The sequence below is a fragment of the Apium graveolens genome, chromosome 6 (genome assembly GCF_009905375.1).
Source record: "Apium graveolens cultivar Ventura chromosome 6, ASM990537v1, whole genome shotgun sequence".
In the NCBI taxonomy this organism is placed as follows: domain Eukaryota; kingdom Viridiplantae; phylum Streptophyta; class Magnoliopsida; order Apiales; family Apiaceae; genus Apium; species Apium graveolens.
This window is the reverse complement of record NC_133652.1, coordinates 237,737,850-237,752,957: the sequence shown is the minus strand read 5'-3', so window position 1 is coordinate 237,752,957 and position 15,108 is coordinate 237,737,850. Positions and strand designations below refer to the sequence as shown.

The following is a 15,108-nucleotide window of genomic DNA, read 5'->3' as shown; positions in this document are numbered from 1 at the left end:
AGGATCCTACTTATTTAGGTTGCAGGTAATCCAATTTATTTAATATCGAGTTAGAGCTCACACCTCTCAAGATCCTTGCCCGGAGCGGCTACTGGAGACAGGAGGCAATTAACAGCATATACATATATTTATGCAACACTCAACGGAAGCAATGAGTATTCCGTCTATAGAACTAGTTGAGAGGATGAAAATACTGACCACATAGGCAAACAATGTGCAGACATATATGGTGACGTCGCACAAGCTTTGTATGATCCGGAGGAACAATGAGAAAACATACCTAAAAATAACTTTTACTATGTACATAATACAACAATATATAGCCGTCTGGTAAACAAGACAGTAAACACAAACAAACTCCTATCTGTTCTTTCTTAAACCGCACTAGGAAACAATGCTGCTTATTTAAAGAGTCATTAAACACAACTTTAGAAATTAAGTATTAAGATGCATGATTCCTGTCAAATAGTATAACTATGCGGTTTAACTTGATTAACTTGGAGTACTAATTATGGATGCACCAAAGATTTCTATCTTTGTCCTTCTCCAACTACTTTTCATGACTTCGCTGATCCTGACAACCCCGACAAATGCAAAAATCTTCAGAGAATACATAGGAGCCGAAGGCAAGAACGTTACCTTCTCAGAAGTTCCCATCAATCCACAAGTTGATTTCCATTTCCTTCTTTCCTTTGCCATTGATTATACAGATTCAAAATCTCCTATCCCAACAAATGGAGACTTCAGAGTCTTCTGGGATTCTGATAACCTTAGTCCTTCTGCAGTTTCTTCCATCAAAGCACATCATCCTAATGTAAAGGTTATAATGAGCCTTGCAGGTGACACGGTTAATGGCATATATGTAAACTTCAGTGCTAAAACAATCAATTCGTGGGTTAGTAATGCGATTCATTCTATTACTCGGTTAGTTAAAGAGTACAGTTTGGATGGAATTGATGTAGATTATGAACACTTCAATGACGTAGATCCTGACACGTTTGCTGAATGCATTGGGAAGCTTTTCTTTTACCTAAAACAAAATAAAGTTGTATCTTTTACTTCAATAGCACCATATGACAATGATTCTGTCCAGCCATATTACTTGGCACTTTGGAAGAAGTATGGCCATCTTATAGACATGGTTGACTTCCAATTTTATGCCTATGAGAAGGGGACAACTATTTCTCAGTTTCTTCAGTATTTTGAGATTCAAAGTTCAAAGTACAAAGGCGGCAAGCTCCTAGTGAGCTTTGGGACGGATAACAGTGGTGGCTTGAGACCTGAAAGCGGCTTCTTTGAGGCGTGTAACAAGCTTAAAAAACAGGGGAAACTGCATGGTATTTTTATCTGGTCGGCAGATGATTCTAAAAAGGCCAATTTCCGATATGAGAAGCAATCACAGGCCTTCCTGACAGCCTAATGTTAATGTTCCATCCTTGTGTATATTGAATTTATTCTTCTTTTTCCATGCAAAATGATCAATCAATACAAGATGTTTGAATTAAATAAATAATCAAGAGGATTTCTTAGTTGAAAGTATGAACGAGCTCCATACAGATTAGATTTTATCTTTTTGCAGAATCTACATGAAAAGAATTCTAACAGCAGGTTTAGATTCACAAGCTTGGGCATATACAGCCTGCAACTAGTACCACAAACAATTCGACTAACTTTTATACAGGGTGAAATGTTTAAAAGAGTATTTGGGATAAATAAACTGTAGTTCAAAAGCATGCTCAAAGTATTGATATTTTCTACTGTTCTATTAAAGACCTTGAGCATCAGATTGAAGGCCTTAAGTATTTCTGCTAGTTGTGCAAGTGTCTTCATTTCATTTCATATTTTGGAGTAAATAGGAAACTACCTCACCCGATAGTTGGAGGGCATCCTACCGCTGGAGTAAAACCTTGTGCTGTGCTGAATAAGACCTAAATAAAAAAGTTAACATCCACAAATGTTTCGTGTAAACAATGGAATAACATTTGAAAAGAAACAAATGTGTTCATGTCTTGTGTGTTGGACTGTATTTTACATGTAAAAAAAATTATTTGTTTTTGTTGTGCCTCCGGCTCAAACCAGACTTGTGCCGAGTGACCAAACCTTTCTCCCATCTCAACTGGTTCCATGTGATGGAACCTATGGTACTTGTTTATCTGTTGGCTCCTGTTCACTGTTGGCTATATCTCAAACTTTGCAATCACAACTGGACATAAAATGGAACCTCATGGTGTTTCTTTAGCTCCTATTAACTGTTGTGCACATCTCAAACGGCTGCACAGCCAACTGACGGGGTCAGATTGTAATTTTATAAATTGATTAGAAAGTCAAACTACACATTAAAAAAAATAAGAGCTGGAGGCCAAATTGTACAAGAAAAATAAAGGAAGTTGAATCCATAACTTGTATCCTATACAATTTTTTTTGATTGGAACAACTTTCCAAAATTTTATTTACGAAAAAAACAAGCATATGTAACTATTTAGGCGAAGGTAACCAACATTTTAAAATCTGAAACTCGCGCATTTTCTTCTGAGTTTTCTGGTGCCAACAGTCTTCTCCATCGTTGTTGTTAAGGGAAGAACTGAATATAATTCTTCCGGATTAATGAACTGGATGTGCTTCAGGTAGAGCCAATTTCAGGGTTCAATATCCTTAAGGGTACTTTGGATTCTACAATCTCGGTGTTGAGTAGTGACGTATATCTGTATTGGCTGTAAATATAATAAAAGTTCCAACACTTTATAAATATAAATAAATAAGTTGCCCCGACTTCAGGTATCACACTAAAACTCTTCGGGGGAAAGTTCAGCTCTCAAAAAAAGGAGGGCAATGACAAGGCCTGCCAATCTGCAAGATTTTATATCCAATCACGCACATGAGGCGCAACTGTCTATTAGTAACACCTAAAAATCGCGAGGAACTTAACCTGGTAATTGATAATCACAAATCACCCCGGGATCCCTCCCCGGGATCCCTTCTTAGTTGAACCCGGACTCAAACTCTGTTTGGACAGAAATAACGGCGGCGTGCGGTGTAACTGTAGGGTGAGAACCTATAAAACAGAACCAGATGGGGGTGGCGTCCCCGCGGCACTTCCGGCTAGACCCGGAAATTTTGTACACGACACGACTTACACAACACGAAACGACACGAAAATTTAGTATTTGTGTTTGCATTTTTAGTACACGACGGAAGTACACGAACACGAAAGTAAACGGTCGAGATTTAGTGTCAGTTTTGTGTTTAACCTTCGAGTACACGACACAACACGAAGTATACGGCACGAACGAATTGACAGGTCTACCTCCGGTGTGAGAATGAGAAAGGGTTTTAAAGGAGAAAGGGTTAAAACGGGAATTATACGAGTATATTGTGGTGTGTGTATATATGTGTGTATATGAGAGATGAAGTAACCCCTTATACCCCTTTTGTTCAGCCTTTTATAGGCTTTCCACTAGGGTTTAGGGGTTTTTACCTTTTGATCTGGACCGTAGGTGTGCTTTTTGGACTGTAGGACTTGTGGACGCCCGTGATGAGTCGTGTACTGTTGAATTCGGACCGTAGAAACTTTCTGGATCAGGGGTACCTGGACGGTGGTGATGTTGCCACGTGTCCTGGGGTCTTCCAGGGTTATTGCTGAATGCTTCCTGGGCCCTTCTTATTGGGCCTTAGGCTCTTAGTGCTGGGCCTGTGACATTATAGGCTATCATTTGCCCTGGTAATTGGCCCCACTCCCTTATGCGGGTTTACCCCGATGGTGGAGTAGATTATTTATTATTGTGCTGGAACACCTTAGAGGGAAAAATTTGGGGGTTTTCTTTGATTTGTTGCCCCTAACCCTGGGGTCTAATGAGGGTAGGACGCCGGGTTGACTTGGTCAGTCCCTTTGATTTGAGTCCAAGGTGGGGTTCCTTGCACTACTTAGGAAAAATTTGGGGGTTTTCTTTGATTTGTTACCCCCTAACCCCGGGGTCTAATGAGGGTAAGACTCCGGGGTTTACTTGGTCAGTCCCTTTGATTTGAGTCCAAGGTGGGGTTACTTGCACTAATTGGAAAATTTTGGGATTTTTTTTTATTTGTTGCCCTCTAACCCCGGGGTCTAATGGGGATAAGACTCCGGGATTGGCTTGGTTAGTCTCTTTGATTTGAGTCCAAAGTGGGGTTCCTTGCACTACTTGAAAAAAATTTGGGAGTTTTATTTGATTTGTTGCCCCCTAACCCCGGTGTCTAATGGGGATAAGACTCCGGGGTTGGCTTGGTTAGTCTCTTTGATTTGAAATTTGAATTTTAGATAAGGTTTGGTGGATAAGTCCAGACTGACATTTGATTTGACCGGACTTTGAAAAGTTAATGCCGAAAATCCGGGTTGTCAGGAGACTGTTGGGATTCCAGCCGGGGTTAAAGATACATACATATATATATGTATGTATATTTGAGTGTATAAACGTTTATTCCCCACTTTTTCCTGAAAAGTCGCGCCCACGCCATAATTACGTGACATGTTGGTAATAACTGCTGAGCAATTACTTTCAGGGGGCCAATTGGGGAGTGCCACGTGGGGGCGATGTAATTTCTTTTACCAAAAATGGTTCACCTTTCTCTCATTTCTTTTAATCCCCTATAAATACCGGCCTTCCTCCTTTCTTTTTTCTTTTACGCGATAACAAAGTCAAGAGAGAAATTGAGGATTCGAAGCTTTTTAAGAACTTTTTATGCGAGTTTGAAGCCTTCATCTTTCTCCCGCTCACTTGTAAGTTCTTCATTCATCGTTTTTTTCATTTATTCTCCATGCATGCCATTGTTGTTTTACGCGAGTTTTTATTTCGCCACCATCTACTTTCTGTTCGAGTTTTTTGGTGTTTTATTGTGTGTTTGGAGCTTTTGAGGCGATTTTGTGGTGTTGTTGGTTCGTATGTAGTTCTTTTGAGTGGTTTTGAGTTTTAAGCATGCATAGAACTTGTTTTTGTACGATTGGTATATGGTAAAAAATGGGTTTTGTAGTGTAAATTGCTCTTCGAGCCCGGGGTCTGTTCTTGATATGTGTCTTTATTTGTAGATGTATATATATGTCATAGATCTTGTTTTTGGGTTTAGATTTGTACATAAACTGTTTCTAAATTTCTCTTGTTTTTTATTTTGTTTTTGTTGTTGGGTTCGGGTTTGACATTGACTCCGGGGTACGTATATATGTATTTAGAGTATATGCAAGGTAGGAGATTTAAGCAAACAGCTAACCTTAGAATTCGGTATCCTGGTAGTCCTGGGTGTTTAGGAGAGTTGTTTTCATACCTCCCTTCCTCTTCTTCTTCTAGTAGCAGCTCCTTTGAAATGCCTCCCCAAGTTGAGCCACCCCCGCAAGTCTTAGCCCAGACTTAAGTTTATGGCCCGGGGACACTTTGGCCAATGAAGATGCTTTTTGGGAGGATGTAGATCAATACTTTGTACAGTGTAGGAGGGACCCGAAACCTTTAGGTTTTTACTATAGAGATCTATCTGAGGTATATGGGGGCCCGGAGGGTTTAGACGTTAGGGAGCTATACAACGAAGCGGATATGGGTAGGAAATTTTTTAACGCCCCGGGGACACGTTATGAGTGTGGGGCCGTTCATAAGGAGGTTGCTGAGAAATTCATCGCCGAGCAAGTAGATAGTGCCCTTAGGTTGGCATTTGTTAGTCACTAAACACGCGCTAAAATTACACGCAAGTATACGCGTTCGCAAGTAGTATAAGATATAAATCAGATTCGTTCCCACAGAGCATGGTTTAGGTTAAGTTCAATTTATGTACCTAAGCAACAATGTATGGTTATCGCTCAATGCTCAGACAAATAACAAATTGGTGTTGGATTAAACTAAGAGATTATACTAAATAGCATTAACTAAGAGAATTGAGGTTGAATTACTATATATGACAAACATGGGATCCTAACTTCATTAAATACTTCATTCAATAGCCTTTTTGTTCTTAACCTTAACATGTAATAATGATGACACTAATCAGATAACACGAAACTAGTAAACGCCAACTTTCGTTGTACGAATACCCTACTACCAAGCATCCACAAAAGAGATAGAAGTTGAATAAACACCAATTATGTTTAGTCCTTATATGTCTATAAGAATTGAAAACATAACGGTTTACTTCGCAAGTTATCTATCGTGATTACATAGGGCAATTAAGATGTTAAAATTACCTACGAATCATGCATAACAATTACATGAACCTATGCTAGCATGGTAAGTTCTAAACCTCTATATTCAGTTTCGCTTCAATAGAGATTAACACGCTATCTTATATGTTAGCGACGCACATAAGACGAATAAGCACAAATAATACTAGGTTATCATACAATCACCACACACTAAGGTATCGAAACAATTTAACTAAAGAAATCCATAAATAAATCCGTTAGAACCCCACGATAACGATTAGTTCATAAACAAACTCATCATCACCATGGGTTCCAATGAAAGCATGATAATAAATAATATAAGAGTACTACGGTTCAAACACAAATCGAAAACAAGCATCCAAGTATCAACTATATTAAAGAAAATAAGAGTCTTCTTCTCCGTAGCCTTCTCGTGCTCTCTAGGTCTTCTTATTGCTCTCCCAGGTCTCCTTGTTGTTAAAAACATATTTTTATTGATATATATAGGCTTCTGGTCGTTCTGGGCTTCCAGACTCTCAAAATTAGACTGGAGTCAGGATTCTGTGAAAACGACCTGGCGCGGCCGCGCGCTATCACAGCGCAGGCGTGCTCTATTTCTATCCTTCTGGCGCGGCCGCCCCGCATTCCAGCGTGGGCGCGCCGTGCTTCTGTTGTTTCAACGCGGCCGCCCCGCTTCCCAGCGCGGGCGCGCCATGCTTCTGTAGTTGGAATTCTGAATTTTCTTCTTTTTGCTGTAACTTTTGCTCCACTCGTCAGAATTTGATGAATAAGCAGTCCACGCGAAACTAACGAGTTTCTCTACAACTTGAGAATGGACTAGGCTTCCAATTCTGATCTCTTTTAATCATATATTGAATAAAAGCTCCATTCTTCCTTACCAACAACTTGAGTCCAAAACAACAACTTAAGCCTGAAATGAAGCGTTCCAAATAGATATAAAATCCACTTATCACACCCCCAAACTTGAATCGATGCTTGTCCTCAAGCATAAACATACTCAAAACTACAAAACAAACTTAATTCATGAATGCAACTAAATGATAATGCAATCGATCCCCTCAGAATAACCATAACCAAATGAATAAGTCGATGCCTCTAAGAATGCAAAGACTCAAAACAGAGCTCGAATAAATCCTACAAACCAACTCACAAATCAGAACGTGCGTGTGTGGATGCTTAACAGATATACTCTCGAAACTAGATCAATAACCATAACTTATGTTTCATCAAAACAATCACAAGTTTATAAACAAAATAGACGTTAAACTCATAATGACTCACATCACCTCCTTTCTACTAGAGTTATACAAGGATTCATGCTATTATTGAACACATAACAAAGATGCTTACTTGACCATGCAATGAATGAGGTCCCAAAAGACCTATGCAATAATACTCATGTAGCGAGCGTTAGGTTAGCGGATCCCAGACTATGAAAAACCTTAGGTCACTAGGCACAAAGTCCCCTAGAACTTAATAACTCGAGTATTAAAGAGCTCACTCTTGATCAATTATGCATAAACACATACTTTTTTTCTTTTCTTTTTTTTCTTTTTTTCTTTTTTTTCTTCTTTTTTTCAACAATTTCTAAATGAGTGCGTTTCGCTCCATCTCATTCAACCCTAGACTACTCATAAATTATGTGCTGACTACTAGCCATTTGACGCCTAGCCTTACAACAACTAGCAATGAAATCTTGTTTTTCTCCAGTTTAAAAATCAGTGTTTTTACGTCATTACGAGAATATCACAAATTCTAAATACAACCAAGTGATTAAATCTCAACAACAAACAAGTATGATCATGATCTAGATCAAAAGAAAACCTATAAGACTTTGTGAAAATATTTGTTTCTGGCATGCAAATCAATTCATTAGGACTTAAACATCCCTCTATTCGTCATCACTACACTCACATCAACATCAACCAATCAATCAGAAATAGCTCAACCTAAAGGATCATGTTATATGCATGCAAATGCAACTACATGGACTCTCATAATAACACGAACAAAAATGCAACAAATATGTCCTAAATGAACAATCATGCAAAAATATGAATGAACTACAACTAAATATGCAATATGAATCTATATGAACTATATGGAAACACACACACTAATCCTTACATTATCACCCCCAAACTTAAAATTTTCAATATCCTCATTGAAGGTAATAATAAGGATTTCAGGCATACCTAGTTAGCGGGAGGATCACCCTCTTCGGGTGAAGGATCAGGTGGCCAATCAACCTCGACACCAGTGGCTCGGAAAATAGTGCCCAAAGCCCGTGTCAAATCCGTAGCAAAATGACGGTGAATGTCGTGCATGGCCTCCAAACGCCTAGTCAATCGCCTGTAGTTCCCATCACCAACACCAGTCCTATCAAATTCCTGTTGTACATGGGAAGAACCCTCTGTAGGCACTGGAGGATCTGTTCGGCTACCCTCTACATCTTCAAAAATATATCCCAAGCCCTTGTCATGGGGTGCACCTAAAAATGCATAACTCAAGTGATCTAATTGTGGGTTGAGCTCAAGTGTGGGAGCATCTTCAATAGACGGCTCGAGACGCTCTTGAGAAATTTTCAGCTCTGCTAACCCAAGAGAATCCAACTTCCTCTTCCACAGAGGTGCAATCAAATACTGCAGTTGCTCTGCCCCTTCTTTGTCATCAATAACTGATTTCCCCATTAAGGATCTCTTTAAGGTATCTGACTTTGGCAATTTCTCAAGTTCCGAATTTACTACAGAGTCGACCCACTCTACTTTAAAGCACTCCTCTTTAGCTGTGGGTAACTTTATTTCCTTGAACACATTAAAAGTGACCTTTTCATTCGATTAGAATCTAAAATACTCTTAATGCATTTTATGATATTGAAATGTGATAATAGTAACATAGTCATACCACCCCAATTTTATAATCAAAAAAAGTAAAAAGTCTTCTTCACAATCTACATACTATGACTAGGAATGCAGTACAAGGAATTCCCGACATCTCGTATAAAATATAAAATAAAATGAGTATAAAAAAGCAAAAGGCTTTTCATAATATCTCGTGAACCTTCATCGTAAGCTCTCCTTTTTGCACATCGATCATAGTTCGGCCTGTAGCCAAGAATGGTCGTCTTATCTTCCCCGAAATAAAGAATTACAAAGTCAACAGAGAAGATAAATTTATCCACCTTGACCAAGACATCCTCCACTATACCTCGTGGATAAGAGATGGAACGGTCAGCTAGTTGCAATGACATGTATGTTGGTTTCAGATCAGGCAGACCAAGCTTCTTGAAGATAGATAAGGGCATCAGATTGATGCTATCTTGTTAGATATATTTGAGATATCATGTCTAATATGATTTGTATTTAGTTTTTCAGAACTTAACAACAGGACAAATCAGGACTTACTGAAATCAGGACTTACTGGAAGTCAGAGCTTAATATCAGAACTTAAGGTCATATCAGAACTTAAATGCGGGAAGACTTTCAGTTAAGGAAGGAAGCTGATTTACAGGAGAAGATAGAGACTAAAATAAAAGAAGATATGCATGGAAAGAGTTAGAAGGCTGGAAGACTTGTAGAAGATATCTGATTGATATATTTTAGGAGACAGAATTGTATTCTATATCAATTAGAAGTTATCTTGTAATTGTGTACTATATAAACACAGACTTAGGGTTTACACTAGATGTGTTATCATTATCGAGAATATTATACATTGTAACCTAGAAGCTCTTAGTGATATTTGTTCATCACTGAGAGAGAATAACAGTTCATATTGTAACATAGTTCATTTAATATACTTGATCTTTGTTACATACTTGTGTTAAATCGATTTGATTGTATATACACTGTATTCAACCCCCTTCTACAATGTTATGTGACCTAACAATTGGTATCAGAGCTTTTCTGTTAACACACATACAGTAAAGATCCAAACAATCATGTCTGAAGAAGCACAAACTCCAACCAAGCCCACCATAACTCAAGAAACTCAAAACACTCAAACCCACAGTCGATATGAGACTATCAGGGTTCCCATACCGAGACCTTCTGAGTATCCCATATGGAAAGTGAAGATGGTTATGTTTCTGGAAGCTGCGGATCCAGATGACCTTGACAGAATTAATGAAGGACCATATAAGCCTACCAAGCTCTCTGTTGTAGTTGTTGATCAACCAGCAAAGACCATACCAAAGGAGAAAGGTGAGTACACAGCTGAAGACATCTCATATATTGCCAAGGATGCAAGGGTAAGGCATTTGCTGTATAGTGCCATTGATAATGTCATGTCTAACAGAGTAATTCATTGCAAAACTGCAAAGGAGATATGGGATGCTTTAGAGACAAGATGCCAGGGAACTGATATAATTAAGAAGAACAGGAGGACTATACTCACTCAAGAGTATGAGCACTTTGACTCAAAAGCTGATGAGTCATTAACTGACTTATATGACAGGTTTGTCAAACTCTTGAATGATCTGTCACTGGTGGACAAGGAATATGATCTTGAAGATTCAAATCTATAATTCCTTTTAGCTCTTCCTGAAAATTGAGATTTGAAGTCTACTACCATAAGAGATAACTATGACCTTACTGAAACTACTCTTGATGAAATTTATGGTATGCTCAAGACTTATGAACTTGAGATGGATCAAAGGAGCAAGAGGCATGGAAGAAAGTCAAGGACAGTTGCTCTTAACGCTGAGGAGGAATCTCCTAAAGTGGCTACCTCAAAAAGGGGCAAAGGAAAGGCTCTCATCATAAAGTCTGATTCAGAGTCATCATATTCTGATGATGATGATTTAGAAACTGAAAGTTTACCTGAAATGGATGCTGATGAAGAGATGATGAAACTGTGTGCTCTTATGGTGAAGGGTATCACAAAGATAGCCTACAGGAAATTCAGAAAGGGCAAGAAGTTTTCCAGGAAAAGTGGAAGTTCTGATAAGAAAGGATTCATAAAGTCTGAAGGCAAAGGAGGAAAGTCCGACAGAGGAGACAACTCAAATGTTAAATGCTACAATTGTGGTGAAAGAGGCCACATATCTCTTGACTGCAAGAAAGGAAAAAGTGCAAAGGCAAGGCACTTGTCACAAAGAAGAAAAACTGGACAGACACTTCAGATTCTGAAGATGAGGTGAACTATGCCTTGATGGCAAATGCTGATAGCAGCCCTGAGACTGCTGAATTAAAGGTACCTCAAACAATTTATGCTTTTCATACTGCTGATATTACTGAGTTGAGATTATATCTTAAAACCATGTTCATTAGTTATAGAGATCAGACTTTAACATGTTAATATCTGAAAATCTTGCTTATAAAAATAGAAATGACTATTTAGAAAAGGAGTTAGTTTTTTTTCATCAAACTAAGAAAGAAAGAGATGATGTTTTGTATGTTAGAGATGAAGTGTTAAAATTGAATGAATCTCTAAAAGATGACTTAGAAAAGGAAAAAGAGATTATCAGAACTTGGACTAACTCTGGCATAAGAACTCAGAATTTACTAAGTAGTAGAAACTGAAAAGAGGGCTTAGGTTATGGAGATGATAAAAGTGAGAAAGGAACTGAACAAATTGAGCCAATTGTTGTTAAACAGACTGCTAAGCCAAAGGTAAATCCTGTTAAGTTTGTAGCAAAAACTATAAAGTCTGATTCTGAAAAGATGAAAGAGTGTAGGACAGAAGTCAAAGAAAAGTCAACTTCTGACAAATTAAAACAGGATAAACCAGCTGAAGTAAACATAGGCTTAATGACAAAGAAGCAGCTTAAGCATAAGCTGAAAGAAATTAGGAATGTCAACAAGGTAAAGGAAGCTAGGAAAAATAGGAATAGAAAGGAAGGTGTGAATAAAAGCAATAATTATATGCTTGTTCCTAATGCTCCTAGAAAGAAATGTTATAACTATGGAAACTCTAACCATCTTGCTTCCTTTTGTAGGAAAAATAAAAATATAGACTCTTTACATCCTAAATCAGGAGTTAAGAGTCAGTCTGTTAGGTTTAAGCCACAAAATCCTTGTTTTCGTTGTGGTAGTTTATGGCATTCCATTTATACTTGTAAGGAATATCATAGTTTTTACAATAATTATTATCAAATAAAACCTTCTTTGAAGAAAGTTAGTATTATTCCTTCTAGTGTAAAGTCAGATATAAATTATGATAAAAAACATGTTAGCATAAACCCCGAAATTAAATCCGCTGCAAATGCTAACAAACTTAAAAAGGCCAAAGGATCCAAGCAAGTTTGGGTCCTTAAAACTAACCAATAGTGGTCTTTGTGATTGCTAGGCAACAGATAAAATATCCTAGTGCTGGACAGTGGATGTTCAGGATATATGACTGGAAATAAAGCCCTGCTATCAGAATTTATGGAGAAAGATGGCCCAGGAGTTTCTTATTGAGATGGCAACGTGGGAAAAACTCTGGGATATGGCAATATCAATCTCGGGAATGTCATCATTGAAACAGTAGCTCTTGTCTCAGGACTTAAACACAATCTGCTAAGTGTGAGTCAAATATGTGACAGAGTTTATCATGTGGATTTCTTTGAAGAACACTGTGAAGTTGTAAGCAATTCTATAGGCAAAGTGGTTCTGAAAGGTTACAGGCATGATAACATTTATGAAGCCAGACTTTCAACAAGTTCTGATGGTTCTGTAATCTGTCTGTTGAGTAGAGCATCAATTGAAAAAAGCTGGAATTGGCACAAAAGACTCTCTCATTTAAATTTCAACAACATAAATGAGCTAGTAAAGAAAGATCTTGTGAGAGGGCTGCCAAAATCAGTATTTGCTCCTGATGGCCTTTGTGATTCATGTCAAAAGGCAAAACAAAAAAAATCTTCATTCAAGAGCAAAACTAAATCTTCAATTCTTGAACCTTATCACCTACTACATGTTGATCTATTTGGTCCAGTCAATGTCATATCTATTGCAAAGAAGAAATATGATATGGTTATAGTGGATGAGTTCACAAGGTATACTTGGGTGTATTTCTTGCACAAGAAGAATGTGACTGCATCTACTCTAACTGATCATGTCAGACAGCTGGATAAATTGGTCAAAGATTCTGTCAAAATAATAAGAAGTGATAATGGCACTGAGTTCAAGAATTCAATCATGGAAGAGTTCTACAAAGAGCATGGAATAAAGCAGGAATTTTCTGCACCTGGAAATCCACAGCAAAATGGAGTTGTAGAAAGAAAGAACAGGACTCTCATTGAAGCTGCACGAACTATGCTTGATGAAGCAAAGCTACCAACCTACTTTTGGGCTGAAGCTGTGCAGACTACTTATTTTATACAGAATTCTACACTCATAAAAAAGCATGGAAAAACACCATATGAGATGGTGAAGAAAAAGAAGCCAAATCTGAAATACTTTCATGTATTTGGATATAAGTGTTTTGTTCTTAAGACTCATCCTGAATAGCTGTCCAAATTTGATTTAAAAGCTGATGAAGGATTTTTTGTTGGATATCCACTTTCCACAAAATCTTTCAGAGTCTACAATTTAAGAACAAGGGTTGTAATGGAATATATCAATGTATCTTTTGATGATAAAAAGATTACTGGACTTGAAGATTTCAATGATCATGATCAGCTGAGATTTGAAAATGAAGATTTAAATCTTGATTATATAAATTCTGATGACCTAAATCCTGATCTTGTAAGTTCTGACGGGTTAAGTTCTGATGTCATTGAAACTGTGGTAACTACTTCAACGGAAAATGCACATGTCCAGGGGGAGCAAGCTGAAGATCCTACCACAACTCAAAACTCTCAAGAAGCATCAGAACCTGTCACTGGCTCTTCAAGTTCTGATTCATCAAATTCTGATGAGCCAAATTCTGATAATTCTGGAAACTCTGATACTTCAAATCTCGAAGGATCCAACTCAAATTATGAAGTTTCAGAGAGCATAACTACAGGGGGAGCATCAGAAAATGCTGATAGAGACAACATGGATCATGGGGGAGGATTCAGTTTTAGAGAACAACTACCATCTACAAGGAAATGGACTAAAGCACATATACCTGACTTAATAATTGGAGATCCTGAAGCAGGTGTCAGAACTAGAACTGCAACAACAAATGAATGTCTCTATCATTTTTTTCTATCTCAGACTGAACCAAAGAAAGTGGATGAAACTCTTCAAGATGCTGATTGGGTGCAAGCAATGCAGGAAGAGTTAAATGAATTTGAAAGAAATAAAGTCTGGACCCTAGTGCCAAGACCAAAGAACAGATCCATTATTGGCACAAAATGGGTGTTCAGAAACAAAACTGAGAGTGATGGCATAATTACAAGGAATAAGGCAAGACTGGTTGCTAAATGATACTCTCAACATGAGGGTATTGATTATGAAGAAACATTTGCACCAGTTGTTAGATTGGAAGCCATAAGAATCTTTTTGGCTTTTGATGTTCACAAAAAAGTTTAAAGTCTTTCAAATGGATGTGAAAAGTGCTTTTCTCAATGGAGAATTGGAAGAAGAGGTATATGTTGAACAACCTCCAGGATTTGTAGATTTAAAATTTCCAAATCATGTCTACAGGCTTGACAAAGCACTTTATGGCCTTAAGCATGCTCCAAGAGCATGGTATGAGACTTTAGCTCAATTCCTTCTGGAAAGTGGATTTCACAGAGGTACAATTGATAAAACACTGTTCTACCTCAACCATGGAAAGGACTTACTTTTGGTACAGTGGAATTACATTTTGTTCCAACAGATCAACAACTAGCAGATATCTTCACAAAACCACTATGTGAAGCTACTTTTACAAGACTGGTAAATGAACTTGGAATGGTTTCATGTTCTTTCTCTAAATCTGCTTAGTTTTTGTTCTCATGCATAGGACTTTATGATCAGTGTTTACAGATTGTCTTATCTTCATATAATATGTGCTTAAATTGTAATACATAAAATGCTGATTGT

General features: G+C 37.7%; 2 protein-coding genes across 6 annotated transcripts; one reads left to right on the top strand and one right to left on the bottom strand.

Moving 5' to 3' along the window:
- Window positions 1-338: 338 nt before the first annotated feature.
- On the top strand, window positions 339-1,450 carry LOC141666869 (chitinase 2-like). Its single transcript, XM_074473107.1, has one exon. It carries the CDS (start codon window positions 512-514, stop codon window positions 1,418-1,420), a length of 909 nt encoding a protein of 302 aa, XP_074329208.1. The 5' UTR covers window positions 339-511; the 3' UTR covers window positions 1,421-1,450.
- On the bottom strand, window positions 691-13,353 carry LOC141666870 (uncharacterized). 5 transcript variants are annotated; one of them, XR_012552381.1, is made up of 4 exons: window positions 8,368-13,353; window positions 2,033-2,271; window positions 1,865-1,928; window positions 700-809 (listed from the first exon to the last, which is right to left on the bottom strand). XR_012552381.1 is itself a non-coding variant. In XM_074473108.1 (2 exons), the coding sequence occupies exon 1, from the start codon at window positions 8,860-8,862 to the stop codon at window positions 8,368-8,370; it is 495 nt and encodes a 164-aa protein (XP_074329209.1). In that variant the 5' UTR covers window positions 8,863-13,353; the 3' UTR covers window positions 1,790-2,271. The 5 variants fall into 5 exon arrangements, 1 of the variants encoding a protein (XP_074329209.1); XR_012552378.1 differs by having other exon boundaries at window positions 691-809; window positions 1,870-2,271; XR_012552379.1 differs by having other exon boundaries at window positions 1,865-2,271.
- Between the last annotated feature and the right edge of the window lie 1,755 nt (window positions 13,354-15,108).